The 21,426-nt window shown below is 34.0% G+C and overlaps 1 protein-coding gene across 1 annotated transcript in view; it reads right to left on the bottom strand.

The window, feature by feature from the left end:
• DNAH9 (dynein axonemal heavy chain 9) overlaps positions 1-21,426 on the bottom strand; it is a 581,066-nt gene that overhangs the window by 323,802 nt on the left and 235,838 nt on the right. The window contains exons 25-28 of the mRNA XM_051995550.1: positions 17,052-17,291; positions 16,276-16,436; positions 9,935-10,091; positions 6,290-6,394 (exon numbers count right to left, since the gene is read on the bottom strand). Coding sequence (XP_051851510.1) covers positions 6,290-6,394; positions 9,935-10,091; positions 16,276-16,436; positions 17,052-17,291 — 663 coding nt within the window. The remainder of the gene's footprint in view (positions 1-6,289; positions 6,395-9,934; positions 10,092-16,275; positions 16,437-17,051; positions 17,292-21,426) is intronic.

Below are 21,426 nucleotides of genomic sequence, written 5' to 3'. Positions count from 1 at the left end.
CACGGTGAAAGTTGGAATGAATCTAACTCCATTTCCAAGACTGGGCTTGTGGACTTCCTCCCAGAATGCTCCTGCCTCTCAGTCTCCCAGAGTGCTCTGTGTCTGGCCCTGAGAGCGTCTTGCTTATGTACTGTTCACTGAGTACACACCAATCATTATATCACTGGGAAACCATTATTTGTTGTATGATTAAATCAGTGCTAAACTAGATTTAAACATTGTCTCCTCAATTCCACTTAGTACCTTGTTTCAAGTTCTGGCCCATAACATTTCCTCGTAGGATCAGATCATTCATACTGAACCATGCTAAATTAGATAATTATTGTCTCTAGCAACTCTAATGACTTAACACTTTGTAAGGATTCTAATACATCACCACAGAAGCATCTGAGTCTAAAGACTAAATAAGTGATTCAATTGCATGTGAGCTAGGAAGCTGAGAGAAAGTGCTAAGTGCTGTGAAAGATCTTGTTGAGATCTAATGAATAAGCGTTCAGTTTGTGTATACAAGAACTAACCTGCAAAGCTATTTGAGTGTAGGAGAAGAGACACTGCCAGCTACAACCTGCTATAAAAATATTCTTAGATATTATGTAATATAATAGAACAAAAACAAATTTACTTGAAAACCTTATTATATATTTAAAAGAAATAGGATGTACATAACACATTTGTAATGTTGTGTAACATGTCCCAGGGCAGCTAGTGCTCAAATTCAATCAGTTATCCTATTTTATTATACTCTTTATTTATCATATTCTTATTTATTATCTTTATTTTGGACTTTTATAAAAGTCTGCTAACTGGTTATTCTGTCTTTTAGGCTCTCTACTTTTTAATCTGTCACAGAAATAATAAAATAATCTTCCTGGTTCACAGGTATGATGACATAATTACCTTGCTCAAAAATTATTAGAGGCTTCCCATTGTCTAAAGGTACAATACTAACTCTTTAGCCTGGCATTCACATTCTTGTAGCATTATTTCACAGTACTTTCCTTCATGTACTCTGTGCGAGCAAAACATAACAGTCCCCATATCCATCAATTCACTGAAAACGTACTCTCTTTTCACCCTCACCTTTTAGAACATTGTGATTCAAAACTCAGTCCAGATACCAGACTTCTCCATAAAGCTTTCTTATATCCCTTCAAATGTATAAGTTCTTTTGCTCCTGAAATTTTCTTAGTGCAATTTTTTTTTCTAGACCTTTCCTTTGCTTCCATCATATTTTAAAGGAGAAAAATTATATAGGCTAAAGGAAAAGATAAAAATAAGATGAAGAAAAAGGAAAAGAAGATGATAAAAGTGTTTAAACAAATATATAAGGCCAATACATAGGATGAATGAATAAATCCAACTTTCTCCTCAGATTGCTATACTATTTTAAGTGAAAGTTATTCAAATATTGTTTGTGCCCAACAATAAGAATACTTTTAAAAGGTTAAGTATTTACTTGTTTTCTCTATATTAAAGTATGAAACTATTAGGGATTCCAACATGAACTTTTATTTTGTTAAAAATAATGGAAAGGATCCCCTCTTCTATATATTACTGTTCTGTATAGTTTCAAAAAATGCAGATAATAAAGTTTACATTGACAGCTGCTACATGGAGGCAAGATGATCATATTTTTCCTATCAATGTCCATCTTTTCGCTTGAGTTTCATGGAATAGTGTTGGATCTTATAAAATCTGTTAGAACCCATTTAAAATCAGGGGTAAGTGCCCAATAGATGGCATGAGAAGATATAATTAGTCAACCTGGAGTATAAATCCTGGCAGTATACAAACAGTATCTGATTGCTGTTCCTCTGTATCCCTACTTTATCAGTGCTATCTCTCCAAATATTACTTATTTCTTTCAAGACTCAAACCAGGGTCTACCTTAACTAACTTTACTATTTAACTAACCTTATTCCACACTCATTTTTTCCATCTTCAAATTTCTATAACAGTTAAGAATTTTTCTGTCAGGCAATTTTTGTATCACATACTTGATTTGCTGTTGCTTTTTTCTTCTGTTTAGTTATTTTGTCATGTAACTCTGATCTTTTCAAGTGACTAGAAGGTAATAGGCATAGCAGAAATTGTTGTGTTTGAAATTAGAAATCATATTTTTACATTACACTTATTATATGTGTTACAATGAGCAAGAATCCTAACATTCTTGAGTTAGTTTCCTTTTCTGTAGGAGAGTTTACAAAAAATAATAAGAATATGAGTCGGTTGCTTCCTCTTCCTCTTCTATCACTCACTTGGCCACTTTGCAGCTTAGATTCTGATCTTATCACTCCACCAAAACTTCTCTTTCCAAAGTTAGTTGTGATCTTTTAATTGCAAAATATGGTGGTCTTTTCTCAGTCTTCATTCTTTTTTTGCAGCCTTTGCAACTGTTACTATTCACTCCTGGATATATTCTCTTCTTTGGGTTTTTGTGATGTTTTCTTTCTATCTATTTGGTTGCTTTCTCTCTAAGAGTAATGCAGAGGACTGTCCTGAACCCTCTTCTTTATCTCTCTTTTGCTTACATCAGTATATCATTAATCCATGGAATCAAATATCATCTTTATGCAAATAACTACTAGAGTTACATATCTACTCCTAGGCTCTCTACTGATCTCTGTATCACTAATTGCCTATTGGACATTTCCAAATAGAAGCCATATCTTGCTTAGAAAACTTCTGTTGCTCTGGGATAAAATGCAACCTCTTTGTTTTTTCCTTCCTTTTTGTCATTCCTTTATAGAATTTATTGCAAAATATTTCCCTTCACACACTCCATATTCCCACTAATCTAGCCCATGACACTTGCTATCTCTCATTGGATAATATTTGATGTGGTGCAGTGAATAGAGTAATGGGTACAGAGTAAAAAAAATTTTTGATTTTTCAGCTTGCCTCTGACACTTGCTAGCTGTGTAATCCTTGGTAAGTCACTTGCCCTTTCAGTTTCCTCATCTATAAAATAGAGATTATAATAGCATCTACCCCCTTACCCCCCAGGGTTATTGTGAAGATAAAATAATATAATATTTACAAAATAATTTATAGAATGCTATATAAGTGCTAGTTATTATTATTCTATGTATCTTTGCAAGGGTTGTTGTCTATACTTTAAAAAGAGCTCTTTTCTCATCTCCACCTTTTTGAATCCTTTGCTTCTTTTGAAACTCATTTAAATTTTTGAGCACACAAACTGTACATAGTGTAGTAGTATTAGGTACTTGAGCCTTGAGTTCAACATTAATGATTCTAAGCTCAAAAAACTCTTAATCTAAATGGAATATATAATTATAAAAAGCTTAGGCTAGTAGAAGTTGTCCCATTTTCTACATGAATTCTTTCATATAATTTTCCCAGTTGTTATCGTTTCCCTCCACAACCTTATCTTGTATTTATTTTTACATATTTATTGAATTTACATATATATATATGTATATATACATATTTATTGATATATATATATATATTATATATATATGTATATATACATATTTATTGAATTTACATATATATATATATGTATATATACATATATATGCTTTACCATAATACCTCATCATAATGCTAATTACTGACATTCACATAGCATTTAAAGGTTTAGAAGCACTTGATATGAGTTATTACAAAGGCAATGTAGTATAATAGAGCACTGACTGAGCTTAGAGCCAGAATACTCAAATTTAAATTCTATTTTGAGGTGCTTTGTGATCATAGGCATATTACTCAATATTAAATATACCTATTTTCTTATCTTCAAAATAGGAAATATGACAATAATGTTACTTGTAATACTATTACTAACAATAACCAGGATTTACATATCCCAGAGCAACAGAAGTTTTCTAAGCAAGATATGGCTTCTATTTGGAAATGTCCAATAGGCAATTAATGATACAGAGATCAGGAGAGAGCCTAGGGGTAGATATGTAGCTCTAGGAGTTATTTGCATAAAGATGATATTTGATTCCATGGATTAATGATATAATGATATATACAAAATACCTTATAAATATTATCTCATTTAACCTCACATCAGTTTAGGAAGGGCTGGTGCTATTAATATCCCCATTTTACAGATGAAGAAATGGAAACAAATACTGGTTAAGTAAATTGCTTGGGATCTTACAGCTAGTGATTGAGCCTGGATTTGAACTCATTTCTTCCTGAAGTCAAATCTAAAACTGGATGCTGCCCTACTAAGTGCTATTTATTAATACCATTTACTTCATAGGAATTGTGTAAAGAAAGCAAATTTAAAATCTTAAAGTTCTATATAAATTTGTCAGTGTTATTTCTTTTCATCCTCAAAACAGAACTTTAAACTAGATAATTTGAGTATTGTTACCCCCATTTTATACATCAGGAAGCCAAAATTCAATTAGTCAACTAGCAATTTGCCTAAGGTTATGTAGCTATTAAGTGATACAAAGGGATTTAAATCTGTTTCCTGAAGTTAAACTCAATACATTTGCCATTGTCCTCCACCATCTCTAATTAAGACTATAGAAATTCACTTAATCCCTTAAAGCCTGATTCTAATGCCATTTCTACTAATACTTGTCTTTTCTAATTCCTCTCTACTTTCTAGCTCAGAAATTAAAAATCTTTTTTTTTTCTAAGGACACATAGAACACATTCCAGAAATATTTATCACAAATTATTTTGTATTCTAGGATTTTGTGTGTGTGAGTGTGTGTGTGTGTGTGTGTGTGTGTGTGTGTGTGTGTCCTCTAACAGATTTAAAACCCTATGAAGGCAGTGTTTACATCTGATTTAAACTTTGTGTCTTCCCTATAATCTTTAGATACTTTATAAATGTTTGTTGAGCAGAACCAAAAATCACAATACATATAATGTATATGATAACATAAAGAAAAAGGTCACAGAAAAACATGTATGATCTACACACAGAACATAATAAATACTTTTTGAAGTTAAATTTAGGAAACCTAGATTTACATTCTGGCTTTAATTCTTATTAGTGATTTTTACTAGCTATATGACTGTTGGGAAGTAACAACCTCTCTACAATTTTCTCCAGTGGGGAATAATAATTCTTCTCTTACATAATGGAGAATACAATGATACCTTATTGTCATATTGACGAGGGGAACTCTGTTGAGTTGGAGATTAGTCCTGGGACACTCATTCAATTCAAAGATTCTCTATTCTGATTTCAACTCAAACTGCTCCTAGCCCCCACCAAGCCCCAACAAGCTTTCTTCAGCTCAATTCCTTGCAGAGGCTCAAAAGCAGGAATCATGCCAAGGAATCTCTCTCTCCTTGGCATAGTTGCAACTCTCTGACTGCTGAAAAGAGAATGTCTTTCTCTTTTCAGTGTTACTCCCTCTTTATTTCTCTCACTTATTTTCCTAATAGGATCTTATTTACCTCTCTGTTGGGATTTCTCTGCTAGATCTTTACTTCTCTATTGGGACCTTGCCACTAAGGAAGTCAGTCTGTAAAAGCTGATTTCTCAGTTCTAATAATAAAGTTCTTTTGCCAGTTTAACTTTTCAGGTTTGTAAATTCAATTACGAAGGATTTGCACTGAGCAGAAGGGGGTTCCCACAAGTCCCTGCCCTGCACTGAACCTCATCAATATTATAAAGAAAATGCATCTTAAATTGTAAAGTGCTAGACAGATGTCAAACAAATGAATTTTTAAAGGAAGGATGAGGAGACATAACATACTTCACATACAATCTAGATCACTTCTCAGATCAGTCTCTCAGGTGTTGGCCCCTCCCAGCCAAAGATCAAAGCAAGCCCCCAATATATTTAGGGCTACAGGCCCAAATATTTTTTGCAGACATCTTAATAGACCATGCCCACTGGTAAAAATATTGTCTTCTCAGTGTCAATCTTTGCTATCTTCCTAACAGGACCTTTTGACTAAGAAGTCTTCCTAGCAAAGCTTCTCAGTACCAATAAATCTCTTTTTGACACACAAATTTCAGGTTTAGGAATTCTTTTGCATAGGACCTGCCCCTCAGATCAGAGGGGATATCCCTCCCCAACTATCATATCTTCTCACAACTACCATTAACCTCATCATTTGTACTTCATCACTCTCACTAGAATATAATTCTTTGAAGCCAGGGATTATTTCATTTTTGTGTCTGGCACAAAATAGGCACTTAACAATATTTGTCCAATTGAATTGAATTGAAGGGTTAAAAGGCTTTCAAGATAAAGAAAGAACATGAAATTGAAGTCTTTATTGATGTAAGGCTAAAGATTTTGGCACAAAGAATGAGACTTCTCAGCTTTTGATTCCATACCTGTACTGCCACCACAGAAAGGACCTCCACAGAAATTCTGTTAAATTCATCAAAACAGCCCCAGGCACCAGTCTGAGAAAGTCCTTTGTAGATATTGCCACAGGACTGCAATGCAATATAAAAAGATTAAATTATCAATAGAATTATTTCTTTTAATAAATGGATAATTGTTAATATTTATGTACTCTTTTGTTATCATGCAATAATAAAATTTCATGTGCATTGCATTTTTGATGGTTATACAATTGCAACAAACAAAACCTTTTCTTCAAATCTTCTTAAAATATCAGTAGAACAGAATTGTTGTTGGTCTTGTAAATTCAGAAACCCCCCCAAATAAACAAAAGATGATTCCTTTGTGGCTCAGGCAAAATTCTTTCCATTTAATCTCATGTCACACTCTGAGGAAAAAGTCTATCTATATTATTAAATATATGCATAGCCTCTATGCTTTCCTTTAGAGAAGCTAGGAAGTAAAGACAATATAAATCATGTAAACAGAGAATTTAAGGAGGGATACAGAATGTACAGAGCAACTAAGGCCATCTTTAATAAATAGAGATAAAGGAGGAGATAACCATAAACATAAAGTATACTTAAACAAAGAATCTAGTATTCCTCTCAGGATTTAAGTTTCCTCATGGGTAAAATTTGCTAATTAGTCAAGAAATGGTCAAGAGCTATGAGGTTCCTTCCAGCTCTAATGTTTTTATGATTTGATTTTGTTTTTCCATTTTCTTAGTATGGGGTGAAACTGTGTCCCCTTTAATCTGTAAAAGAAGAGAGATTCAGGGTCTCAGATCCTCTCCTGGGAAAGCATACCATCCCAAACAAGTTAAGTGATTTCATTCAATTGGAGATTTTGGTCAAATCACCTTCATTGATCTTTTGGGGATGGCCCGGATCCCCTTCAGGAAATTCCCAGACTCTGAAAAAAAGCCTTCAAAATGACTTTATTCAATTGGAGATCTCTATCTGATGGTCCTTTATTGATTAGCCCCAATAGCTCCCAGCCCCAGGCCAAGATGTATCCCATATAATCATGACTTGTCAATCCATCTCTTGACAAACTTCTAATGAGGAGTTTTGCCCTCTAAGAGAGCTCCTTCTTAGTGAACAATAAACTTTCCTTTTCTGCCATGCAGACTTTTGGGGCTTGTGAATTCTTTCCTGTTGGACTGTGTGCCAACCAGAGGGGATTCTCACCTCAATTATCACACCTCTTTATTACCACTAGATTCACATTAATAGTTTTATAGATGGAAAGGGCTATAAGGTTATCTAGCCTAAGCCTGTCATTTTACAGATGAGGTAGCTGAAGCTCAGGGAAGGTAAAGGAGGTCAAGGCCACAAAAATAGCAAATGTTTTGAGTAGATCCTTTGTCTCCAGAACACTACACTAATCTGTAATAAAGGACCAAAGGGATAAGTTACTAGTAATTATTCTTATGATCATCTGCTGGTTGATTCAGGTACCAGACTGGAAAAATCTATGGATAGTGGAAGGGATGTTATTCATTTTTCTCATTATTAAATTAACATCTGCTAGGTATTGAAAGTATTCTACTGGACACTAAATGAGATGCAGTGGGGACAAGATACATATACAGTACATAGTTGAGCAATAAACCAAGATTTAAGTGGACAAATGAGTGATATTCTATATTATTATAGTATACTATAGTATTATAGTGATATTCTATTGTATATAGAAATGCAGAGAAGGGAAGGATTGCTTGGATAGAGGAGTCAACCTTAATGGAGAAAATGACCTAGACTGAAAAGGATGAATAAGGTTTAGGAAATCTGACCGACTGGAAGGATATTTTGGAGGGGAGGAGAAACATCATTTTGAGAAGAGTAAGGAGATCAGGATGTGTGCTGTGATATATTTGGAACTAAGTGAAGAGACAGAATGGATTGTGGAACACCTTGAATAACAAGCCTGGGAGTTGGGCATACCCCTAGCCATTGGACTTTGAATATATATTACATGATAAATTCAGGATTATAAATCCTAATCCTAATAATCCTAATTATAAAATTATTCTGATGTGGTATATATCACAATTTGGAGTAGGTGGGGGTGAAGGTTGGAAAGAGGCAAACCAATAAAAAGAAAATCTTGTTTATAATGAAGACAGAATATTTCCTCCTCTCCCATTCCATGGCCATAGCTTTAATTTGCATCTGAATACAACCTTCTAATTGGGTTTTCTTACCTCGAATCTTTTCTCTCCCCAATACAACCTCCCTACCCACCACTGGACCATTTTTTAAAGAATGCTGATTCCAGTCTCTTTCTCTTTTTAATATAATCTATTACCAAGTTAATTTTATTCAGTATTAATTTTAATCATGCCATTGTCCTTTTTAAAACTGTTAGTGATTTCCTTAATGAGGATTACTGACTAATCCTCACCTTCCCCATTCCTTTCCCTTTACTCTGCCTAGAGAATGTTCTCAGCCTCATGTTGCTTTCTGTCAAAATCCTACTCATTCTACCTGGTTCTATATTTTACCAAATTTAAGTAGCCTTTCCTTAACTTTTTCCCAGTAGGAAGCAAGCTCTCCTGACTCTACATTTCCACAATATCCTGTCTCTGTTTTTATTATTTTAGTTTTCATTATCACAGCATTTGGGTATGCCATATTCCATATTAAACTATAAAACTTTTCAAGAACAGAGACTTACAAAATCTAAAAAATTCCTCATATGATTGAACAAACTAATACATAAATTTATTTTGAAGTCTACATTTTTCTATAACATGGCAATGGAGAAAACAAACAAGCTAGCCCTTTTTACTATGTTAATTAGTAAAAGTCACCAGATTAGGATGCCATTTAATGGAACAGGAGCATTTTTAATCTAAAATTTCAGTTCAAACAATAGCAGGAATTCCAATTGCAACCCTCTTCACTATCTCATAAGTAAGTCCTTTAAAGATGATGTAAACAATTAAATTCATTTCCCCCTTCCTTAAGTTTTTATAACTTCATAAATGGAATTCCTAGAAAACAGTCAAAATATATAACCTCTCTCTTTAGTTTTTTTTTTTTGAACGATCTTTTTTCTCTGTTGTGATCATCATACTCTGTATGCTAAGTATACTTTATATTAGATAGCTTATAGAACCAAACAATTTTATGCTTTATTGGAAAGCCAGTGATGTGGTTATATCTTTAAAATAATTTTTTAACTGTATCTTCACATTGGCCTATTAAGACCAATTAAGCATTATTAGCAGGCATTCTGGATTCTAGAACACAAAATCTTGGAAACTAAAGGATTTTAGACATGATACAGTCAAAACTGAATGTGAGGAAGGTCATATAACTTGCCCACAGTTAGTGGCAGGGACAAGATTAAAATCAAGTGCTCTAAATCTCAGTCCAATGCTCTTTTTACCATACCATCAACCTTCTTATATTAGAAAAGATTAAATAAGATATATTTTTAATCTTAATACTTTTAAAGGCTTACAAAAAGTTCCTAAGAAGTAAATATGAAATGACAAGCTAGTTCCCTTCCCACAGCCCAGGGCTATGCCTATGGTGTAGAAGGAGAAGGAAAAAAAAGAGCTAGTTATCTATTGTTGCTTCAATCTCTTTCTCCTCTAACAAGAAAACAAGACCATGTACCTTATAGTCCATTTGCTCAGAGCAGTTAAACACATAGACCATGATACCCAATGCTCGACCCAGGTCCTTGGTAGTCTCAGTTTTGCCAGTGCCTGCAGGTCCTGCTGGTGCTCCACTCATGGTCAGGTGCAGAGACTGTGTAAGAGTGATATAACATCTACCAAGAAATAAGAAGTTCAGAATCAGAATGAATATGAGGTGAAGGAAATGGCATCAGGGTGGTAAATCAGAGGAGCTTTGCAGATACTGCTGTGTCCTGGGGACACACAGTTTGTTAATATCATTCACAAACAGGAAATTTCAGTAATCCTGAAAGTTTCCTCTGTAAATCAGAGCATTTCTTTGGGGAAAATAATTTTTGATTGTTCTCTCATGTCTTGTTTCATATAATTGCCTATAAAAGATACCTGGCATCAATTCTGATTCTCATCCTTCAAAATGGACTTACCACATCAATAGTATACTATTTTGATGGTATAAATAAAGGTGTTTTTTATTACTTTGAGAACAACAGAAATTATGGTAAAAATAATACATTAAAAAAAAGAGAGAGTATCCTATTTAGATGCAATGTCTGAACTTACAATTCAAAAATGTACAAAAGAGATTTATCTATTGTTGGAATCCTTACAAAGTGTTGTCATTAGAATTGATAGAGACAATAATTATCTAATTTAGCATAGCTCAGTATGATTGATCTGATCCTACAGGGAAATGTTATGAGCCAGAACTTGTTTCAACAAGATGATAACTCAATGGAATTGATAGAAGCAATTGCTTGTGTGCTTGGGTTCACATCTTTGAGAGTTCACACATTAGCTCACACATTGGAGTTCACAAGTATGGGAGATACACAGTTAACTTTGTAACTTTGTGAATTCACACCTCCCATAATCCCACTCTCAGAGGAGGAGTCAACCTTTGAGTTCACTCCTCTAAAAGTGCATAAAAAGGAGTTGAGTTAGTGAAGTCAGTCAGTTTGAAAGATTGACAAGCTAGAGACTGCAGTCAGGTAGAACGAAGGATTGGGAGGACTTGGAAGGAGAAAATAAATGTTTGGATTTTATCAGCTGGCTGTATTTGAGGTGATTATTACTCTGAACTGAAACTAAGGCTGCCTCCAGAAAACCTCCCCAAGAAACCTGCTCCCAGAGAACCATCATATATTATGAAAAAGAAGGGAACACCACAATCTATAATTAGGATTTATCTGGTGCCTAAATAGAATCTGGGACTTCCACCAACATACTATCCTTGTTTTTAAGCTTGTTTCCTTGACCCAGTACTCTTTGTAATAACTGTACTTTAATGACTGGCAGTGGGAACAAATGCAGAATAAAGGACTACAAGAAAGAATATAAGCTAAAAGGAAAGGTGGGATACTGGGGATTCACTTAAACTAAATTCCCTAAAGGACATCTTACTCAGGATAGAGTGGAAAAAGCTATAGCTATACAATAGAGTTCTTTCCACATCACACCATTATCTCATAAATGGTACAAGAAAGCTACTAATACTGGTAGGCTACTTCATCCTATGAGTACATGTGAGACAGTACAAACAGCTTTTCTTGGTTCCCATACTAGCAAATGTCTATAAGAAATGCAAGACTTATGTCTTATATGTTCAAAGGAAAGTATTATCAATTCATACTGCCAAATAAGACAATATAATTTTTATTTCATGAATGTAAAACATAAGAAAATATAAGCATAAAACAGCAGACATTTGTAGTTTTTTATACATGTGTTCTATTTATGGAAGAAGTTATTAAGAATATAAGCTGTATTTTAGTGATGATTGATGATTTCACCTGGTATGCAAAGGTCTATCCAACAACAAAGTTTCTACAGTGGGTAAGGTATAGTGGGAGGCTTTTGTAGATTACTTTCCTGACAGGATCCAGTATAATCAAAGATGAGAATGTGGGAAAAAAAAGCACTTAAAAAGGTATTGTTCTTGAAACTAATTGAGAACTAGGACATCTCAAGGCAGAGGAAGCTTATTGTTTAATTATAGCTTCAGCTTAGAAAGCTCTAATATGCATCAAGCAACAGTATTTGCTTAAGTTTGTTTTCAAGGTCTTCAATGTGGTGATGAAATTTTGGTAAGGAATGCTGATGTGCATAAATTTATTAGTTAATATATTGATAGTAAGTCATTTCATGTCCAAAGGTTGAAAGACTGGGCACTTTCTTTGCCTAGAAAATAGTCTTGGAAGATGGCTGAAGTCACCTCCAAGTCAAGCAACAGACAAAGTTGAGGACTAGACATTTTCTCTTATCCTCAAACCTCTCTTAAGCAGTGATTATGTACAAGAGATACAGTAGTTTTAGCTGCCCAAGAGTCTAGGACAACAAAATTCTTAACCCCCAAAAAACCCACTCAGCATATCCTCTCTTTTTAAATTTTAATAAATTTATATATTTTAAATACACATTGTTTTGTGAATCATGCTGGAAGAGAACAATCCAAGTAAAAGGGAGAAACCATGGAAGAGATAAAAAACAGAAAAAAAGAAGTGCATATGCCGATTTACATTCAGTCTCCTGAATTCTTTTTCTGGATGAAGATGGCATTTTCTGTCCAATGTCTATTGGGATTGCTTTGGATCACTGAATCACTGAGAAGAATCAAGTCTTTTGTAGTTGATCATTGCACATTCTTGATGTTAATTTGTACAATGAATTTCTGATTCTGTTTGATTTACTCAGCATGAGTTCAAGTAAATCTTTCTAAGCCTTTCTAAAATCAGCTTGTTCATCATTTTTTATAGAACCATAATATTTCATTATCTTCATATACTACAACTTGCTCCATCATTCCCCAACTGATGGGCATCTACTCATTTTCCAATTCTTTGCTACACAAAAAGAGGTACTGCAAACATTTTTACATATGTGAGTCCTTTTCTCTCCTTTATGATTTCCTTGAGATACAGATCCAGTAATGGCATTGCTGGATCAAAGGGTATGCACAGTTTGGGCATAGTTCCAGAATGGTTGGATCATTGCACACTTCCACCAACAATGCGTTAGTGTTCCAGCTTTTCCACATCCCTTTAATTATAAACGATAATTTATCATTATCTTTTCCTGTCATCTTAGTCAATCTGAGAAGTATGAGATGGTGATATGTTGATTAATTTTAGTTAATTAATTTCAATAATTAATAAAATTTAAATGTCTTAATTTGTATTTCTCTAATCAATTTTGTTATCTGAAAACTATTCATATCTTTTGACCATTTGTCAATTGAGGAATGACCTGTATTCTTATAAATTTGACACAATTCTTTATATATTTTAGAAATGAGACCTTTATCAGAAACATTGGCTTTAAAATTTTTTTTACCCAGTTTTGTACTTCCCTTTTAATTTTTTTTTGGTTTTGTTTGGGCAAAACATTTTTAATTTATTGTAATCAAAGTTGTTCATTTTGGCTTTATAATGTTCTTTAGTTCTTCATAAATTCCTCCCTTCTCCAAAGATCTGATAGGTAAATTACCCCTTGTTCTCTTAATTTGTTTTTGGTATCACCCTTTATGCCCAAATTATGTACCCATTTATATTGATATATTATTTTGGTATGGGGTTAGCACACCCTCTCTTGATGCCCACCATGCTTTTGCAACAGGATTGTACAAGCTAATTCATGAGCTTACAATAGAACAAAACTTTACATCCTTCCCTTTTACCCCTATGTTCTGGTACCATGGAAATAGCAGTGTGTCAATGTTTTATGCCACGTCAGAGCTAATCTAAGAAGTAAGAAACAGCTGAAAATGGGGCCGGAGAGATGGGTAGTACTGCACAAAATTTGAGAAAAAATCCAGATTGAGGCAGTTCAGTTTCCATGGAAGTCACCTGAGGCAGAGATTGAAGACAGTAAATCACGAATTGTCCAGCATGGGATGAAGTTAATACAGCCTTGAATTCTATCCCCCATGGGAAATTCACCCAAAGGAGAAAAAGACAGAAAATGAGGAATAGAAGAGTATTGAAAAAAAAAGACTGAAATTAGCAAAGATCATATTAAGAAGAAAACACAATTAAATATCTTGAGCAGACAAATCAATAGGAGAGATACTAATAACAGGAAGGAATATATTCTACATGTTAAGTAAAAGACTCCAGGCATCTATTAATGAGTACTGCAAGATAAAGAAAAATAAATGACAATGAAAGACTTACTAATCACCTTCAGAAAAACAAAACAAAACAAAAAATTATTTGAAATCCTCAGAAAAACAGTGGATAAATTTAATAATTTGATTAAAAAAAACAAACTCTGTAAGCAAACAGGAGAAAGATCTTTAAACACAAAGAAAAAGAAACTGGAATAATGCAAAGTAAATTTGTACTCCCCAGAAAGTGCAAAACTAGAAGTGACAAAAAGAATAATCAGAACATATTATGCACAGTTCTGTGCTGAAATGAGAACAAAAACAACTAAGAACACAAAAGAAAAAAAGGAATACTTTTAAAAATATAAAATACCAATATTGTCTGAAAACCAAATAGAGACTTTAATCTAAACTCAGAAAAGGAAATAGAACTAAATGTAAAGTTTATGAAGATTACTTTGAAACAATGCTTGTTCTAAAGGGCTTGCATTCTACTGGAGATTGTAACATGTATACACACATGTAACAGGGGCAAGCCAATGAGAAGTCCATCTCCAGAGCTTCTGCAGCATGCTCTGCCTGCTGCCAGTCCATTTGGAAGAGGCAGAGGAACCTGCTTCTGGAAAGGAAGGAAACTACTTTCAAATTTAGAGCTTGAGCAGGTATTTTGATTCTTTCTGGATTGGAGAATACTTACAAAAGGCATTAAATAGACAAGGTCTATACCTTGTTTTTTGCCTAACTGTGATTAAGGGAATACAAGTTGCTCTAAAATTCTGCACAGGCCTATGACCATGTGATCCAAAGTTTTGTTCTTTTTCTCTTCATGCTCATTTTTTTTAAAGTAAAGAAATACTGGAGATTGACTATAAACCTTGAACTTCAAAAATTTGCAGAAAGAGAAATCCATAAATCTACTTAACAAAAGTCCATGCTTGCATTTGTCTGAAGATAAACATGGATGAAGACAGCTCAGGAGTAGTGAGACTAGGACTCTTCCAGTGGCTAATGCCACATATGAAAATAACTTGGTGGAACAAGTAGCTTTGGCTTTAAATGAACTCATTCTTTCCAGGGACTGAGATGATAAATGGAAGACTGCCATATTGCCTTCCTCTCTACTATTTGCTGCCACCCTTCTCTCCTCTCTTTACTTAAGCAGAAATGCTTTGTGATTTCTCTTTTTGTTTTATATAACTATATCTGTATATCTATGTAGATAATTATATATAAATATAGATGATAGATGCAGATATAGATATGTACATATATGTAGCAAATATTGTTTTATGTTAATTAGTTAATTTTAAAATTTATGTTAATTAGTTAAATAAAACTGAAGTGATAGTTATTGCAAAGAACACACTAGAATGGGGCCTTGAATTGCCAAAGATATAGGGAAAGGAGCTAAAACATTAGTTGTGTGTATACAGAAAGGACAGTTTAGCTAGACTGGTGTACATGAATGGGAACAATGTATAATGTAACTGGGAAGATACTTTGGATCCAGGTGTTGAAGTGCTTGAAATACCAAACAGAAGAGTTTGTACTTGATTTTAGCAACTACAAGGAATCAGTGGATTTTAATAAGCTGAGCAACTACATTATCAAATACACTTTAGGAAAATTACTTTAGTAGTTTGCGTAATGGATGAATTGGAAAGGAAGGAGAATAGAGGTAAGGAGATCATTTTTCATCATGCCATTCGATGGTCACAAGATCACAGAATTTCATAATTGAACAAGATCTTAATAGCTATCAGTTTCAATTTATATACGAAAATAATCTTCATTGAAATATACCTGACAAGTGTTATTCATCATCTGCCTAAAGAAATCCAAATGAACGAAAATTTTCTTGAGCCAGCTATGTATCAAATTTGCTGTTTTTCCTATACATTATTCCTTTTCCTGTCTCTTGAATCAAATAGAACAAGTCTACTCCTTTCACATGACAGCATTTCAATTCTTGAACACAGTTATCTTTACTTAACTCTTATTAACCCTAGACCGTAAGTGCCCAGTTCCTATAACATATCTAAGTAGACATGGGCTAAGATTTTATGTAGAAAATTATTTGCTCCCATATCAGGTGGCTTTGTTTTACAAGATATATGGAATTCAACCTACAAAAATATTGACAAACCAGAAAAAACAGTGGTCAAGGCATGCTGACAAATTCTGCTTATGAGAAAATAGAGGAATCTGGCACTCACCTATCTGTCAGGGGAGTAATCACCAGTCGGGGTGTGTTACCTAGGTATTCATAGGAGTACAGAAATTCAGCATCACAAATGTTGGCAAAGCAGTGTTTCTTCTCATCATCCCACCGATGGCGCAGCTGGGACAGCCAGAGGAAAGCCTGGGTGCTCTCTATCTATAGAAAGCAAGAGAGTAATAATAGAAGCATATGACTGTAACCACATAGTAATTAGTATTTTGGGTACATAGCACACAGACTTAGATTTATAAACTCATAGTCATAGAACATTAGAGTTGTAAGTGACTTTAATTGGATTGAATCTAGCTCCCTTATTTGATAAATGAGGAAAACAAGTCTCAGTGATGTTAAGTACCTTGCTCAATATCACAAAGTGATCTAATTCTAGGGCTAAAATATCATCTTTTGACTAGCTTTACAAACAGTTGTTTTCAGTATATAATAGCATCAGCAAACAATTGCCATTGTCAGGGAAAAACACAGGGATTGCAGTATAGTATTTTTAATATATTATTCAGTGACGGAATTTTCAACAAATGACCATACTCATATAACTGTTCTCCATCTCCTTCCCTTTAGTTCTCCCTTTAGGGAAGAACAATAATATGAGTATGCACAGACTTAGTTTATCTAATATGACTAATATGACTGCACAGACTTGGATTACCTAGTGCTTTTCTAGGCTTATAGCGCTCTACAACCCTAACCTCCATTTGAACAAACTAGGCATAGTTCCCAAATGCCCAGGTGCCCATGGTGCCTGAAGCCAACCTTTTGAGAGATCATCTTGGCTACTACATCCCGAGCATGTACATCAATAGTACAGATGGTCATGATTTTTTGTCGGTCACCCTTGGAGAGCTGGCCGATTAGCATGGTGATCAGGGTGTTAAGCTGAGTAACTTGCTTCTTATAATACTCCTTCATGGCATTTTCATACCCTTCTTCCAACCTGGCAAAAACAATGCCCACCTCAGTGGTCCACCAGATCTGGGTGCAGGTCAAAGCCACCTATAGAGTGAAGAATAATTTTGGTGACCTGATTAAATGTCCAAATCCTTAGACGAGCTCTCTACCAAATAGCGAACATCTAGGATGTTACAAATCCTTCTCTTGCCTAGTTAATTGAGTCTTTGCATTATTATATTATTTTTATTATTATTTCATTATTATATTATATTTCTGTTATGGGCCAGAACTCTGAACTTGAAACAAAGGATTCTTACAAGATGCTAAGTCAGTGGAATTGATAGAGACAATGGTTGTTTAGCATGGTGCTTAACAGTTCTCTAGTTCAGTACATGTACTTAGTACTTAATATAGTTCCACAAGATTCACACCTATGATAAGAAAGCATATAAGTTCAGACAAAATCAGCCAGAATCAGAACTAGGGAAGACAGAAACCATGGTGGTGGTTCTCCTGCCTCCTGCCTCCCCCACAGAAACCAACACACATTCAAAAGGACCTCAAGAAAGCTGGCCGGTCCCAGGCAAGGAGATAATAAAGGATTTGGACTTTAACCCCTGGCTACTCCTATGTTGATTACTGAACTGAAATGAAAGCTGCTCCCAGAGACCCCAAGAAAACCAAACCAAAAAGAACATTACATATTTCTCGATAATGAGCACTTGATAAATTGAACTACTTAAATAAGCAGCAGAAAAAAATCTGTGCTTCTAGGAAGTTTGTAGAGTATGTGAAATGATACATGGACTATTTACTGGACTATTTCATTGGTCATAAGGTTGTTCTCTTGGAATATTACATAGTTATATTCCATTAAGTGGTACTTTATTTCAATAAGCCACATTTTTTTCTGCTCGAGAATACCAATGTAATAATAATATATAACTTTATGCAATAATTTTATTTCTTAAAATATGCTTTCAAATGCTACTGTTGGAAATTAAATTTTATTTTGAAGGAAACTAGATAAACTCAATTTTTAAAATAAAACTGAGGTGACTTTTTTGGACCCATGAATACAAATAGTTGCAGCCAATTTATCTGTTTTATCAATTAATATTTTTGTACATTGATTCCATATATTTTGTAGGGCCACCTGGGTATAGGTAATTAGAATAACTAGCTCTGAAGAAACTGAGAAATGTAATTGAAGGGTGGGGAATGAGATAGTTCTGCCACTTGAAGATTAAATATACCTGAAGTTCATCCACAAATAATCAGGTCATAATTTTATTCCTCTCAAACCTCAAACTCAAATGCAGTAAGGCAGAAATAGTAAATGCATCCTTTTCAGACCACAATGCATTGAAAATTACATTCAACAAAAAGCCAGGGGAAAGTAGACCAAAAAATAATTGGAAACTAAATAATCTCATACTAAAGAATGATTGGGTGAAACAGCAAATCATAGACATAATTAATAACTTCACCCAAGAAAACGATAATAATGAGACATCATACCAAAATGTATGGGATGTAGCCAAAGCGGTAATAAGGGGAAATCTCATATCTCTAGAGGCCTATTTGTATAAAATAGAGAAAGAGAAGGTCAATGAATTGGGCTTGCAAATAAAAATGCTAGAAAAGGAACAAATTAAAAACCCCCAGTCAAACACTAAACTTGAAATTCTAAAAATAAAAGGAGAGATCAATAAAATTGAAAGTAAAAAAACTATTGAATTAATTAATAAAACCAAGAGGTGGTTCTATGAAAAAAACCAACAAAATAGACAAACCCTTAGTAAATCTGATTAAAAAAAGGAAAGAGGAAAATCAAATTGTTAGTCTTAAAAATGAAAAGGGAGAACTCAACACTAATGAAGAGGAAATTAGAGCAATAATTAGGAGTTACTTTGCCCAACTTTATGCCAATAAATTCGACAACTTAAATGAAATAGAAGAATATCTCCAAAAATATAGCTTGCCTAAACTAACAGAGGAAGAAGTAAATATCCTAAACACTCCCATCTCAGAAAAAGAAATAGAACAAACTATCAATCAACTCCCTAAGAAAAAATCCCCAGGACCAGATGGATTTACATGTGAATTCTAGCAAACATTTAAAGATCAATTAACTCCAATGCTAAATAAACTGTTTGAAAAAATAGGGATTGAAGGAGTCCTACCAAACTCCTTTTATGACACAGACATGGTACTGATACCTAAACCATGTAGGCTGAAAACAGAGAAAGAAAATTATAGACCGATCTCCCTAATGAATATTGATGCTAAAATCTTAAATAAAATATTAGCAAAAAGATTACAGAAAATCATCCCCAGGATAATACACTATGACCAAGTAGGATTTATACCAGGAATGCAGGGCTGGTTCAATATTAGGAAAACCATTAGCATAATTGACTATATCAATAACCAAACAAACAAAAACCATATGATCATCTCAATAGATGCAGAAATAGCATTTGATAAAATCCAACAGCCATTCCTAATAAAAGCACTTGAGAGGATAGGAATAAATGGACTTTTCTTTAAAATAGTCAGGAGTATATATTTAAAACCTTCAGGAAGCATCATATGCAATGGGAAAAAACTGGAACCTTTCCCAGTAAGATCTGGAGTGAAGCAAGGTTGCCCACTATCACCATTATTATTCAATATTGTGTTAAAAACGCTAGCCTCTGGCAATAAGAGTCGAGAAAGAGACTAAAGGAATTAGAGTAGGCAATGAGGAAACCAAACTATCACTCTATGCAGATGATATGATGGTATACCTAGAGAACCCCAGAGATTCTACTAAAAAGCTATTAGAAATAATTTATAATTTTAGCAAAGTAGCAGGATACAAAATAAATCCCCATAAATCCTCAGCATTTTTATACACCACCAACAAAATCCAAGAGCAAGAGATACAAAGAGAAATTCCATTCAAAATAACTGTTGATAGCATAAAATATTTGGGAATCTACCTACCAAAGGAAAGTCAGGAATTATTTGAGCAAAATTAAAAAAAAGTTTCCACACAAATAAAGTCAGACTTAAATAATTGGAAAAATATTAAGTGCTCTTGGATAGGCTGAGCGAATATAATAAAGATGACAATACTCCCTAAACTAATCTATTTATTTAGTGCTATGCCAATTAGACTTCCAAGAAAATATTTTAATGATCTAGAAAAAAATAACAACAAAATTCATATGGAACAATAAAAAGTCGAGAATCTCAAGGGAATTAATGAAAAAAAAATCAAATGAAGGTGGTTGTACCTGATCTAAAATTATATTATAAAGCAGCAGTCACCAAAACCATTTGGTATTGGCTAAGAAATAGATTAGTGGATCAGTGGAAAAGGTTAGGTTCACAAGACAGAATAGTCAACTATAGCAATCTAGTGTTTGACAAACCCAAAGATTCTAACTTTTGGGATAAGAATTCATTATTTGATAAAAACTGCTGGGATAACTGGAAATTAGTATGGCAGAAATTAGGCAAGGACCCACACTTAACACCATATACCAAGATAAGATCAAAATGGGTCCATGACCTAGGCATAAAGAACGAGATTATAAATACATTAGAGGAACATAGGATAGTTTATCTCTCAGACTTGTGGAGGAGAAAGAAATTTGTGACCAAAGATGAACTAGAGACCATTACTGATCACAAAATAGGAAATTTTGATTATATCAAATTAAAAAGCCTTTGTACAAACAAAACTAATGCAAACAAGATTAGAAGGGAAGCAACAAACTGGGAAAACATCTTTACAGTTAAAGGTTCTGATAAAGGCCTCATTTCCAAAATATATAGAGAACTGACCCTAATTTATAAGAAACCAAGCCATTCTCCAATTGATAAATGGTCAAAGGAAATGAACAGACAATTTTCAGATGATGAAATTGAAACTATTACCACTCATATGAAAGTGTTCCAAATCACTATTGATCAGAGAAATGCAAATTAAGACAACTCTGAGATACCACTACACACCTGTCAGATTGGCTAAGATGACAGGAAAAAATAATGATGAATGTTGGAGGGGATGCGGGAAAACTGGGACACTGATGCATTATGGTTGGTGGAGTTGTGAACGAACCAAACCATTCTGGAGAGCAATCTGGAACTATGCCCAAAAAGTTATCAAACTGTGCATACCCTTTGATCCAGCAGTGTTTCTATTGGGCTTATACCCCAAAGAGATACTAAAAAAGGGAAAGGG

Source organism: Antechinus flavipes, chromosome 4 (assembly GCF_016432865.1).
Source record: "Antechinus flavipes isolate AdamAnt ecotype Samford, QLD, Australia chromosome 4, AdamAnt_v2, whole genome shotgun sequence".
NCBI classification, from domain to species: Eukaryota; Metazoa; Chordata; class Mammalia; order Dasyuromorphia; family Dasyuridae; genus Antechinus; species Antechinus flavipes.
This window is presented reverse-complemented; position numbering and strand designations above follow the sequence as displayed.